This window comes from Verticillium dahliae, genomic scaffold (assembly GCF_000150675.1).
Source record: "Verticillium dahliae VdLs.17 supercont1.11 genomic scaffold, whole genome shotgun sequence".
Taxonomy (NCBI): Eukaryota; Fungi; Ascomycota; class Sordariomycetes; order Glomerellales; family Plectosphaerellaceae; genus Verticillium; species Verticillium dahliae.
In genome coordinates this window covers 323,918-337,306 of record NW_009276930.1, presented here as the reverse complement: position 1 = coordinate 337,306, position 13,389 = coordinate 323,918, and the positions used below count along the sequence as shown (strand labels likewise).

The 13,389-nt window shown below is 59.0% G+C and overlaps 4 protein-coding genes across 4 annotated transcripts; 2 read left to right on the top strand and 2 right to left on the bottom strand.

Moving 5' to 3' along the window:
• Positions 1-284: 284 nt before the first annotated feature.
• On the top strand, positions 285-828 carry VDAG_05744 (uncharacterized protein; the record flags this gene model as incomplete). Its single annotated transcript, XM_009655141.1, has 2 exons — positions 285-572; positions 670-828. 2 exons carry the CDS (start codon positions 285-287, stop codon positions 826-828), a joined length of 447 nt encoding a protein of 148 aa, XP_009653436.1.
• A 2,490-nt stretch (positions 829-3,318) lies between these two features.
• Positions 3,319-4,911, bottom strand: VDAG_05743 (ornithine aminotransferase; the record flags this gene model as incomplete). Its single annotated transcript, XM_009655140.1, has 3 exons — positions 3,632-4,911; positions 3,432-3,569; positions 3,319-3,327 (listed from the first exon to the last, which is right to left on the bottom strand). Exons 1-3 carry the CDS (start codon positions 4,826-4,828, stop codon positions 3,319-3,321), a joined length of 1,344 nt encoding a protein of 447 aa, XP_009653435.1. The 5' UTR covers positions 4,829-4,911.
• A 946-nt stretch (positions 4,912-5,857) lies between these two features.
• On the top strand, positions 5,858-7,885 carry VDAG_05742 (GPI mannosyltransferase; the record flags this gene model as incomplete). Its single annotated transcript, XM_009655139.1, has 2 exons — positions 5,858-6,412; positions 6,512-7,885. 2 exons carry the CDS (start codon positions 5,858-5,860, stop codon positions 7,883-7,885), a joined length of 1,929 nt encoding a protein of 642 aa, XP_009653434.1.
• Positions 7,886-8,816: 931 nt separating this feature from the next.
• Positions 8,817-12,568, bottom strand: VDAG_05741 (rho-GTPase-activating protein; the record flags this gene model as incomplete). The annotated part of the gene is made up of 3 exons (XM_009655138.1): positions 8,817-11,182; positions 11,241-11,938; positions 12,492-12,568. 3 exons carry the CDS (start codon positions 12,566-12,568, stop codon positions 8,817-8,819), a joined length of 3,141 nt encoding a protein of 1,046 aa, XP_009653433.1.
• Positions 12,569-13,389: the final 821 nt, after the last annotated feature.

Here is a 13,389-nt window from a genome sequence, read left to right as displayed (position 1 = left end):
TGACGGATGACTGCCGTTGAGGCTTGTCTCTCTGGTTGCTTCGGTACAGCGCAGGCGCGCGCGAGCTCAGGCGTCCAGGGTCGGTCGAGATGGATGGACGGGACTGTTTTTGATCTGAATATGGAGCACAACAAAACAGTCGGTGGTGAGTCTTCCTTGAAAGAAGGGGGAAGGGGGGAACGGGGGAACTGATGATGGTCGTGACCTGGAGGTCTAGGTAGGACATTGGGGCCCTTGGGACCTGGGGGTGGGCTCGTGATGCGGTGACAGGCCTTGGAGCCCCCATGCTATCGGCGGCATGCAATGTGCACCTGCGCAGCTGGTGGCTCCTGCTGCTGGTGCTGGTGCTGGTGCTGCTCCTGCTGCTTGCTGCCAGCACTTCCGGGCGACCAATGCAGGTGCATCGACTTTGCCCCGCACGTACCTCTCAGGTCTCTGCCAGGGTCCAGGTGGCGCCTGAGAGTAGCTCGGTCGCCTCGAACAGGCGCCTGGATCGGGCTGTGGGGAGACTTGTCTGGTACCAGCGGGGAACCAGGCAGTCATGCTCCAAGACACCGGACACCCCTCTTCAGGTTGGCGTTATCGGGTGGTGCGCGCGCTCGTTCTTCTGGAGGTTATCATTGCGCGATAAGCTGAGCTGGATGCGTGCGATAACAAGACGAGTCACAGGAGGTACCCACACCTCCCGTCAACACCGCCCATAATTCATCCATCACTCTACTGTATGTCGGTACCATCCATTTCCAGGCCATGGCAGGGCAGGCTGGGCTGGGCTGGGCGTGGACCCTTCGTGTTCCATCACTGTGTCCCTTATTTGAGTTCGCATAGATGGATCTCGGCTTTGCTTCTCTCACGTAAGGTAGCTTACTTTCTTCACCGAAACACCCTGGTGAAGCATCATGGTAGGAGCGTTCGTCGTCCTAGGAGACCAAAACCTTATTAAGCAGTCTGAACGCGCTGTACCGCTGTCGCCATCAGCTCGACAGTTGGCAGTATCGGTGGCCTGTCCTGGTGACGCATGACGTCTCCTTATTAACACCCCGACCGCCTACCACACACGAGCACGTAAGCGAGCCACGCGACCGATGGCGCCAGATGGCGAGTGCCGTAACTGGGTGCTCGGAAGGCGCCCAGTGATGCACTACTCATCCTTCTAGATTACGCCAGAACATCTAATGAATCGCTTTTTGGCCTCTCTCGCCTCTTTGCCATTTGTGGCAGGTACCTGAATCAACGGATCCCCATGACCTGATATTGCAAGACATGGCGCAATCACTCGGTACGGTTTGGCCAACACTTTGTGCCATTGAGTCGAATCGCTCGTCAGAAGCCTTTTCTTACCGCCCCGAAGAGGTCCCGATGAGGTCGAGTCAAGTCAAACGATCTCGGGGCATTCGATGCTTGATCACTTTCTGCAAGGCGTTCAGGCAACAAGGGCGTCCTGCAGCGACGCGCCTTGAATGGAACATCAGTGCCGAGAATGCCCACACCTGTTGCCTTGTCTGCCTGCCCGAAACATGAGTCTCTAGCGCTGATCGGCGTACCGTTCGTTCCCCTGTTTCTATTTATCCTTGTCTGCATCGAGCCTTGTACGGCAGCCGGCTATCTGCCTTGATCGCTTTCTCGCTTCAACGTTGAGATTGGGCGTCCTTTTCCTTTTTGGGCGAGACGACTTACCATCGCGAAAGCTCGTCTGCTCACTTGGCTTCAGCATTATCATTGTCAGCTCTCAAGGACTATTCGCAACACGTAGGACTCGGAGATCTGTGCAGCCCACGAAGGCGCTGCCCTGTAACAAAGTAGAAAGGCCTCGACAGAACCTGGTTCCTGGACGTCCTTGACATCACCATGCAAGCCTCATGCGCCATCTCCCCGGGGCCCCTCACCATCGCCAGCCGTCACCCGTCCAAACGACACATGTCTCAACCGCGGCGACCGGATGAGGCCAAATGATCCAAGCTTCGTCTGCCTCCTTGCTTGTCTTACCTCATCTCTCGGAAACCCAGCCACCCCCAGAGCTGTCACCCCAGGTCGTCAGGACTGGCTGGCTGGCGTTCACCATTCACAGGTGCCCATGCCGAACCGCATCCCAGAAGAGTGACCGAGCCGCTCACCAGCTGGTTGCTGCCTCTGAGGCTTCGTCCACACACCAACCAACAATCACGACAACGAACCAATCTCCCCACGCCGAGCCAACTGCACTCTCTCTCACACACACATACAGGCATACACACAACACACAACACACCACCACACGCACACCTGTCTCGCAAGCGCGATCAGTCAACCCATCTGTCCCACGCTACCACTGCCTTGTCAGATCTCCACTCCCGAGGCCCAGGGGAGGAGGGGGGGTGGGGGAGGCAGAAGGGTGGCAAGCAGAGGAGAGCGCGCGCATCTGCCGTGCGACCCTCCCTTTAAGCACACCCGGCCGTCCCGCCCACCACCAAACGGCGGCCACGCCCCCGCAGCCCTTCCTCCCCCTTGGACTACCTGTAGTAACAAGGTAGGTTGGCGAGCGAACTGCTGCCGTTGCTACTAGGTCGGATGCGACCCTCCTCCTCCTCCTGGCCCCCCTTGCACGTCAAGGTTGCCGTCTCGACGCGCGCCACGAGTTTTGTGATCAAATAAATGTATGTATGTGACAGGCGAGCAGAACCCCTTCTCCGGCAGGCTGTACGGTACAGTCGGTAGGTGCATATGCAAGCCCTCTTGAATGCCCGTGGCTGTATTCGTGACGACCGAGTCGCCCTGCTTTGCCTGGTTGGCGTCCGCTCCAACGTGGACAGCGTGGCGCGCGAGACATGATCATTGGTTCCGTGGCCGTGGGGTATGCATGCATATGCTCTTTCTGTGGCCGATCGCTGGTGGGTGGTACTCAATCCGACGTGCATTCAAATAAGGAGGTGTCTGACCTCTTTCATAACGTTCATCTATCGTGTTATCTCGCTGTTCGCTATACAACACGGGGTTGCGCAGCCAGATAGGAGGGGGGAGGCTGCCCAACTTCCCTCAAAAGACGGAGTCGGGTGATATCTTGCCCCCCCCTCCTACCCCGCGAACCACCAGCCTATACCAAAGGCGATAGGACCAATCTTTCTCTCTTTCCTCCTCTTTATTACTGCTCCAAAAGGAGGGGAGGCCTCATCAGGTTCCCGGAAGTCGCCTCAGATCCGGCCGACAGCAAGCAAAGCCGGCGTTGGCTAAAAACCAGCTACCCGAACACCCGCATTTTCCCGTTCCTTTCCCGCCCCTTTTCCTACTCCATCTCACCTTCCGAACGGCTCGTCTCAAAGGATCAGAACCCGACACACCTTATTAGACATTCTTTTGTCGTCAGGAGAGGAGCGAGGGATGGTCGGGGGTACCCGACACAGGATGACCCCGACAGAGACTGGGCTACATCGGGCGTAGGCAGGCGCGTGTTTCACAATAAAAAGACCCAGGGCCTTCTGGCGTTCGACAGCTCCCTTGAATGCTCGCCGATGGTGTGATGGCTTGCGCAGGTCACTCTCGGAGATGACGAGAGGAGGCGCAAAACGGATGATGTTGCCGTGCGTGGGCTTGGCCTGGACTCGTGTGTTAGCGTGCCATTCAGTAAAAATAGGGAGCCTCATCCAGGACAACGTACCAGCAGGCCCTTCTCTTTGAGCAGGATGCACAGGTCCCACGCCGTGCGGCCGTTGGCGGCCGACTCGTCAATGACGACAGCGTTCAGCAGACCCTTGCCGCGGACGATCTTGATGATGGGCGAGCCGAAGGCGGTGATGCCATTGCGGAAGATGTGGCCCAGCTTCTCGGCCTTGGCCGTGAGGTCCTCCTCCTCCATGATCTCGAGGGCGCGCATGGAGACGGCGCAGCCAAGGGGGTTGCCGCCGTAGGTGGAGCCGTGGGTGCCGGGCTCGACGACGAGCATGACCTCGCGGCTGGACAGGACGGCCGACACGGGATACATGCCGCCGGAGATGGCCTTGCCGAGGGTGACCATGTCGGGCTTGATCTCGGCCCACTGCGAGCAGAGCATGCGGCCGGTGCGGCCGATACCGGTCTGGATCTCGTCGCAAATGAAGAGAACGTTGTGCTTCTTGCAGAGCGCGGAGACGGCGGCGAGGTAACCCTCGTCGGGGACGACGACACCGGCCTCGCCCTGGATGGGCTCGACGATGAAGGCGGCCGTCTCCTTGCCGTGGGCCTCGAGAACCTCCTCTAGGTCGGCAATGTTGTTGTAGCGGATGGGCTTGCCGGTGGAGGGGCTGAAGGCTCCGATGCCGGGGACGTAGGGGCCGTAGTTGTCGCGGGACTCGGGGTCGGTGGACAGGGAGATGGCGGTCATGGTGCGGCCGTGGAAGTTGTCCTCGACGGAGAAGACGAGCGCCTTGTCCTTCTCGACGCCCTTGACCTTGTAGGCCCACTTGCGGGCAATCTTGATGGCCGTCTCGACGGCCTCGGCGCCCGTGTTCATGGGCAGGACCATGTCGTAGCCGAAGACGTCACGGACCTTCTCGGCCCAGCGGGGGAAGACATCGTTGTAGAAGGCACGCGACGAGAGGGTCAGGCGGCCGGCCTGGTCGGCGAGGGCCTTGACGAGCTCGGGGTGGCAGTGGCCCTGGTTGACGGCGGAGTAGGCAGAGAGGAAGTCGAGGTACTGGCGGCCCTCGGGGTCCCAGACGTGCACGCCGCTGCCGCGCGCAAAGACGACAGGCAGAGGGTGGTAGTTGTGCGCAGCGTACTCCTCCTCCGTCTTGATGGCGCCGTCGGTAGAGGCAGCATGGTACTTGGAGGGGGTGGCAGCAAAGGTGCCAGAAGGGCTGTCGGCGTGGGGGGCCATTGTGTGAGAGGGGAGGAGATGTAGATGGGGAATTGAAAAATTGTGGGAGGTGTGATGTCAATCAGACAAATGCAGTGGTGATCGTTAGGGTCGCAGGCTTGTTTCTTGCTCGTCAGATCAAGGTATCATGTGAGGTTGAGGAACGGAAATGCACAGGGATATCCAAAGCAAGAAGAGAGGTGTTGAGAGTAGAGAACAAGAAAGGAGGGGCAAAATCGCGGGGTGGTCTTTCTAGAAGGGAGGGGTGGCCTAGATATACCCTGTTTTTCTTGAGAAGCAATGAACCACTGGTCTACGGGGCTGACACTATGATTGAAAACAGACTGGAACCTCTTGGAACGTTTTTTCAGGGCGCGCAAGAGGGAAAAAACCCCAAACATGACCAGATCATTGTTGCGCCTGGGAACGGACGATTTGGCAGGACGCTCCACCGTGATACCCCTATGCGCAGGTTTACGCGGAGGAGCGGGCGAGCATGACACAGAGGTACCGGCGGGCTGGTCACATGGGCGGTGGGCATTGGCGGGACGTGTTGGATGGGCATGGGGCGGGGCGGCCGAGGGAAAGCGGGAGATGGTCGCAGCTGATAGTTCCAACGACGACGATAGGGTGAAGATGCTAGCAGGAGGTACGAGAAGGGCTCTTGGCTCCATTGTCGGCCAGATCGTCCGGATTGGGGAGGAGGGATGGAGGGCGGGCGAGAGCCAATGGGAGGCCAGTTGATTGTGTCTTAAGCCGACTGGGTGGTCCAATGGCGGGAGGTGGAGCAGGCCCCCGCCCTGAGACTCAGCGGCTACAAGCGCTACACCGAGAGCCCTGAGCCCCCCTTGAGGACCTGTGGCGAGGATACGTTTAGCAGGTGAGGCCACCGTCGCTCAGGGGGCAGATCTGGGGGCTCCAGGGGGGGGGGAAGGAGCTCCTTCCTCTCAATTCCATTCTGGCCCATGGTCAAGACACATTTCAGAAACCACAACACCACAGGCCAAGCATCACAGTCTCGCCCATTCTGACGAGACGCGCAGGTCGGCCATGGCTTCCGTCAGCTCCCGGCGTACGCCCTCGCACAAGGAGAGGCAGACGCACAAGAGACAGGAAAAGCAGGAAAAACAGAAACAGGAACAGGCCCAGGCCGGCCACGCCGCGTCCGATCCCGACTCCGATTCCGACCCCCAACTCCTAATGGAAGCTCGAAACGAGCAGAACAGGACCGCCGTGCTTCTCCGCCTCCTCGTCATCCGCGCCTTCAACGCTTACTGGGTCACCACCTTCTTTCAGCCTGATGAGTACTTCCAGGCCCTCGAGCCTGCCTGGCAGATGGCCTTCGGCCCAGGCGCCGGCGCCTGGCTGACCTGGGAGTGGCAGCACCAGCTTCGCTCCTCGCTGCATCCCGCCCTCTTCGCCGCCGCCTACTGGCTGGCCGATCAAGGCGCCCGGCTTCTGCCCGTCTGGCTCGACGCCCGCCCCATTCTTCTGGCCGCCGCTCCGAAGGCTGCCCAGGCTGCCTTTGCCGCCGCCGGCGACTGGTGCACATGGCAGCTGGCCGTCCGTCTGTTCGGACCCGACACGAGTGCCTCCTGGTTTGCCGTAGGTTCTTGTTCTCTCATACAATGACGTGTCTCATGGACTGAGATGGACCATGGAATGGATCTCATGAAATGAGATGGACCAAGCTGACAGATGCAGCTATTCATGAGCATGTGCAACCCCTTCCATTGGTACTGCTCGACACGCACCTTTTCCAACTCTCTCGAGACAACGCTCACCGTTGCGGCCCTCAACTACTGGCCCTGGGAATTGTTTGCGGAGCATGAGTCGGTCAAAGAGAACCCCAAAGGTCCTTCAACCATGCTCAAGAGTGTCAATGGTCTCCGCCTCTCGCTCGTTCTCGCCGCCATCGCCGTGACGCTGCGTCCCACCAACATCATCATCTGGCTCACCGTCATCATCACCACATTCGCTACAACTCTTTTTAACCCCAAATCCGTCGTCACGTCGAGCATCTATGCTGTCGTCATTCGCGAAATTATTCTTTGCGGTGCGCTTGTCCTTGGCTTGTCTCTCGTCTCGGATCGCCTCTGGTTTGGCCAGTGGACGCTGCCTGCCTACAAGTGGCTTTACTTCAACATCTCACAATCCCTCGCCGTCTTCTATGGCCGCAATGACTGGCATTACTACCTGTCTCAAGGCATCCCTCTCCTTGCGACAACCTTCCTCCCCTTCGCCCTTGCCGCCCTCTACAAGGTCCCCTCTACAGGCCTCCGTGTCACAGACCTCACTCTCCGCACGCTTGCCGCCTCCGTCTATGCCATGATCGCCACCCTCTCCCTCATCTCACACAAGGAGGTCCGCTTCATCTACCCTCTGCTACCAATGTTGCACGTCCTTGCCGCACCTCTCGTATCCTCCTTCTTCACAAAACCCGCCCCCGCGCCGACGAAGGAAAAACCGCTGCCCCGCCCGACTCTCGCCCGAAGACCCCTCGTGTACATAGGCCTCCTGCTCAACGCCACACTCGCAGGCTACCTTTCCATCTTTCACCAGCCCGCTCCGCTGCAGGTCCTCGATCTGTTGCGTGCCGATTTCGAGCGCGTCCACCCCGGCCCAGCCTCCCTCCTGCCACCCTTTCCAAAAGTCCTTCCTGCCGAGGCAGAGGCAGACCCGCTGTACGCGCTCTTCCTCACGCCGTGCCATTCGACCCCGTGGCGCGCCCACCTCGTTCACCCCGCCCTTCGCGCCCGCGCCTTGACGTGCGAGCCGCCGCTGCACACGGCGCCCGACTCCCCCGAGCGCCTCTCTTACCGCGACGAGGCCGATCGCTTCTACGACGATCCCATCGGCTTCCTCGGCCGCGAGCTGTGGCCCACAGAGGGCGAGGCATCACCCGTCCCGCGCTACATCATTGGCTTTGAGGGCATAGAACCATGGATCACCGACTTCTTCGCCGCCAACGAGCACCTCGACGTCCACCCGCGGCGCGTCTGGTCGGCCTGGAAACGGTCTCTTCAGCGAGACTGCGCCGCGCTGGGCGTCTCGTGGTCTGGCAGACGAGGCCCGTGAAGAGGGCCCCTCCGCCCGTCAAGGAGACGTAACACGATGAGCGTCATGTATGCATAGCTACTTGTTTGTATGATACTTCGCACGTCATATATACCATGTACGATATTTCGGCAAAATTTAACCATGAACACTTCGTTCAGTATTTCAATCATTAGTTCAGATGCATGCACTCCCATATCGCGAGACGAACCATCACACACAAGGCAGCAGGCAGGTAAAGGCATCGTATCATCCCCGCTATATTCAGATGGAGGTGTTCTCCATATCACATCATCTTCGCCCCGCCGACGGCGCATCCGACCTCCAGTCCACGACGGGGGCAGACAGACAGGGAGGAGAACAGGCCAGACTCAACCTCCCAAGAAAAAAAAAAAGAGTACATACATGGTATCAAAGGGAGGCAAACAGGGTTCATCAGCCTCCAAAATGAGAAGAACAGCAGACCCAAGCACGCGGGGGAGGCAAAGAGCAACTCCATCCACGTGAAGAGCGGAAATCATTTGAACGGCAAAACGATAACGAAGAGACGACTCCGCACATTATAAGTAGTCCGTTTTCCCCCTTTTGCCCCCCCTTTCCCCCTCCCCCGTCGCTACGTAAGGAGGAAAACTGGAAGGGGAGTGACAAAAAAGCACACAAGAAGCCTACATCAAGTCCCGTGGTTTCCATGAAATCAGCTTCGAGATCTGCCTCGACCCGGATAGACGAGGTCAAGAAGGAGCAGAGGAAAAGGAACAAGTAGAACAAGAAGAATAAAAATCGTATTAAAGGGTGGGAAGGGGGAGCAGGAGGGAAAGGTGGGCAGTACATCCCCCTTGGCTGTCATGCTGCAGATCTCCCGCGTCCCGGCAGCGCTGATCACCTGCAGCTGGTGCACGCCTTTCAGGCCAAAACGATCGATGCCATGTTATCTCATTACAGTATACCCACTCTACTTGGTGCTCTCCTCTGGCTCTTCGACCGTTGTGGGCAAAGTCACAGGGAACGGAGCTGTGGAAGGCGACGGCTGTTGCTGGACCGGGGGCTGCGGCTGAGGCTGCGGCTGTGGTGGCGGCTGGGCCGGCTCTGTTGGCTGTTCCGCGGGTGGTTGCACTGGTTGTTGGGCCGGCTGTTGGGCCGGCGTCAGTTGCTGCTGGTCGACCGGCGGCTGCGACGGAGCTGACGGTGGCTGCTGGGTGATAGGTGGCTGAGGAGCCGCTTGCTGAGGAGCTGTGTGCTGGGACGTTGACTGTGGAAGAGTCGCCTGTTGAGCTACCGGCTGCGGCTGAGACTGGGTCGTCGACTGCGACGTCGTTGCGGGCTGCTGAGGAGCTTGGGGAACCGACTGGCTCGGTGTAGATCGCGGCTCTTCTCTTCGGATATCCAGGCTCTTCCCTCGACTCGGCAGTATGGCGGCGCTCAGTCCACCGGGTTGCCGCGTATCCGCTGGAGGGGACTTATTCCTCCTTTGTTCGGCGTTCTCCTTGGCCTCCCTGTACTTGTTTCGAATCCAGCCAATCGGCCCCTTGGGCTCGTCACGCCCACTGTCTTGCGCGTCCCTCTCCTGGTTGAGTGAGTCCAGGCTGAAGACTTCTGGACCAGACGAGACGTCGGTGCCCTCTGCCGTGAAGCTCTTTCGTGGTCTGTTGCTGGAGCTGCCGATTGATGTCGCGCTCCTCTCAGCACGATCATTAGAGCCCAAGCCTAGCCGCGGCGAGGTCACTCCTGGAGGCGAAGGTCCGGACTCATCTTTCCTGCTGCGGGACAGCCTCCATCGCCGTTTCTTCTCCTTGATGCTATCGGCTGCCTCTGCCGTTGAGATGCTCACAGGTTCATCCAGTTGGTCCATGTCCGAGCCTTCGTTGAAAGAGGAGTGAAGAGAGGCTGGCGGCGATTTATTTGCCTTGAGATTAGTTTCGGGATAATGCGAAGTGTGGTGCGGGGCGTGGGAACCACGAGCTGTCAATTCCGCTGCTTGGGCTTCAGCGGCCACCGGCGCCGGGGCAGGTGGTGGGCTGTTCTCGGGGATGGTGAATGGAGCATTGTCCATGGGGTTGCTCGCCTCGACGCTCGGTGAGGGGGCCGCCGAGTGCGCTCCCTGAAGAGAGGTGGTAGAGCTTGCCGCACTAGGGTTCACACTGCCTGGTATCCTCTTCTTCTTCAGCTTGTTCGGTTGTCTGCGCTCGGTCTCGCCCGAGGGCGATCTCTGGAAGATGCTCTGCAAGTTTCTTTCCCTAGTGGGAGTTCCTTCTTGAGGCAGCTCGAGGAGCCTTTCTTGACTCCTGCCTGCGCCACTCACAGACCCAGGTGCGAGGGTGGCCGCACCCACTGGAGGTGCAAGACTGGATGGAGCAGTGGACCTGGACGGGCTTGGCTGCTCATTCGGCGTTGCTGGCGTTATATGTTCTGTCAAGGCTGGGCCTGTGGGTGATGTGAGGGGCGAAATGTTGTCTTTGCGGAATCTGCCAGCGGGCAGGTGCGGTGACTTTTTCGATGGCACGGTGTTGCTTCTACCAAGACCGCTCGAAGGAGTGGCAACCAGGCCAGGACTGTTGGGCGTGACGGCTCCGTCGTGCCGTGAATGGCGCGAGGATGTAGACTGATGACGCCGGAGCTTTCCGTCTCTTCGAACGCTGTCGGCGCCAGCGCTTGCGTTCGACGCAGAACGGCCGAGGGTCGATCGTCTGTTGGGCGTAGGCGTCGTCGGGCCACTGATCGGCGGTGTGCCTTTTTCGATCTCCTGCTTCGTCTTCTCATCCGTCGCGGTTCCTTGCATGCCGATCAAGAAATGATCCTGGTTCTCGATCAGGAAGATGATGACACATTGATTAAGTCGGTATTCCTCAGGAGCCATCGCGTGGTCAGGATGAGACAGCATGCCGGGTTGGAAAATGGCGGCGAGATTCTGGGAGTTCATCCTGTTCTCGTCTGACTTGGCAGCAAAGACGGCGAGCAGATCCAGAATGTACAGCAGTAGCTGACGATTCAACGGAGGTAGCTCGGTGATGAGTTGCTGGTATTTAATGATGGCACCTTGCTCGTCGAAATTGTCGATGAGCTGTGGTCCCTCTGCGTCGCCGACAGCTTGTTTCGTAGCGCCTTTCAAGGGTTCCCGGAACTTTTCGTAGAGATCGAGAGGCACAACCGGCTCAGGCAGGTCGTTGAGGTATCGTCGCAGGACGTTTGCAGCATCGTGCACGGTGTAGCCGTCCCAGTCCAAGCCCTTGCCGTATCGATCTGGTGAGTCGAATATGGTTTTCAGCTCCTTGATGCGCTTCTCCGAGCCGCTGAGACGAAAGATGCCCTCGATGCCGGTTGCTGGAGGCCAGGGTCAGCACCAAGACGAATGGTGAACAGCTTCTACAGCTCAACTCACCCTTTTCCTTCAGGTATACACCACACTTGGCTACTACAATGGGGACATAGCCGTAGATGTAGCTTTGTCCATTCTCGTCGATCAGGGAAATGGCAACATTTGCGTAGGTGATACTCTGTCGGAGGGGCACGCCAAAGATGCCGGGGGATCGGGTATCTGTAGAAGCTTCTTTAGTCTTGGTCTTGACTGTTGGAATTGCGTGGGCTGGGCGTGAAGCGTGTAGGCGACGGTGAAAGAATGAAGGGGAGGGGTCGGGGACTTTGTCTGCAGGTGCAGGATTCAGATGCCAGACAGCCGGCGCTTCACTAGAAACAACAGAGGCTTTCGCCGTGACATGGGCATCCTGCATCTGCAAAACATGAGCTAGCGGGTGCAGGGCGGTATCGACTCGGTCTTGAACGTCTTCACTGAAGACTGGCTGCTGTATTCTGTGTGGGACTTGGGATACGCGACTGGAGTGAGTCGTACCCTGGGATTCCTGGTGCTTCGACGGTAGTTTGAAGCCTTTCCACCACGATCGCAGATCTCGTTTGCTCGGGGGCGAGGTTGCATTCGCGGCCCCAGGGTGGGAGCCAGACGCGGCTGACATGGCAGCGACGGCGCGAGGGGCGTCGAAGCTCAATTCGCGAGTCGCGCCAGAGTCGGTCGTTCGAGTCGCGGCGCGATAGACGGTGCGAGAAGGTGAGCAACGGAGGTTGCTGGGCACGTCGAGTCGGTCGATGTTATTGTCGGGGGGTGGTGAGGATGCAGTGGGATCGTGAGATTAGGGCCCGTCGCATGTGTCGAAAGGGGGGGGGGGGGCAGGCAGGAGGAGGAGGAGGAGGAGGAGGAGGATATGCAGTGTCGGGTGCCAATGCGCAAAGGTGCGACACGGCCAGGGTTTGGTCGCGAGGCTTGCTGCAGTGGCGCGGTTGGCTTCCTCTGTCGAGCAAATGGATGGATGGCTTATCAGGGAGAAGCAGGACAGTTGGTCTGCGTAGCTGCGTGTGTGTCTCTGACGGCGTTGTGTCGAGCTGGGTGGTTCAGGTCGTCGGCGAAACAATGATGGGAAGGATGAAGGGATTGTTTGCCAGGTCCGGAGGCGGCCAGCGGGCCAGAAGGCGAGCGAGTGGGTGATGCAGTCAGTCAGGCCTGTCTCGTCAGGTCGAATTCGGAGGAGCTGTGGGATGGGATGGGAACCAAGTGGGAACGAGCCACGAGCCGGCGCTAGGTATCTTAGGTAGGTACCTAGGCACTGTACCAAGTAGGTACCTTGGGCAGGGGTGGATGCGGAGGAGAGTGAACAGCGAGAGAGGGAGAGCGAGAGAGAGAGGGGCAGCACAGCGCATAGCGCACAGCGCGATCAGCGGCTCTGTGGGTTGGTACTATGTAGGTAGGCCGTGGCTGGGCTTTGACTGGGCTGACAGGGCGGCTCTTGGAACGAATACCCAATGCAGGATCGCGCCGTATCGTTTCGTTTCGCTCGTGGTCACGCCTTTTGGATCGGTTAGACCAAAATGGGGGAGGGAAAAAAGAGAATTCGTGGTGGATGACAAGCGACACACAGGCGGCAGGTGTGCTGTGCAGCCGCCTGTGCTGTTGGCTTGGTATTGAAGGACGGCCTGCCTGTCTGCTGCCTGCCTGCTGGTTTGCTGGCTTTGTTGTTGATATTGGCGGCGCAGGGTGCAATTTCGATTACTCCATCCTTCGCGGGGAGCCCTGGATCGAGAAACCAGTTGTGGTGGATGGGGGTGATGTTCCAGGCCTCCGTGTCCAAGCACCCGCGTCCAGCGTCCAGCGTCCAAGAACCAGGGGGGGGGGCTCCGCAGTGCCGCCTCAGGACAGCAACCCAAGTCGTCCGTCGAGTCAAGCTAGCCGTCGTCAGCGGTGCGATGCAGCGTAGCTGGGGTCAGGCCTGTCGCCGGTGGATATGACGAAACTGAGAGATGCTGCTCGCAGGGGGGGAGGGAGAGGAAGGAGGGGGCACCATCAACAATGATGGACAACAGATGGTACTTGGAGGAGACACCTGAACGGATCCGAGATTCCTCTATTGGGCAGTGGCAAAGACTCATGGAACGAAACTGGGAAGAAATCCACAGTCACAATGGAGATGGAGATGGCTGTGTTGCAAAAGTAACATGCACAACAAAGGTGGGTGCAGAAGGGG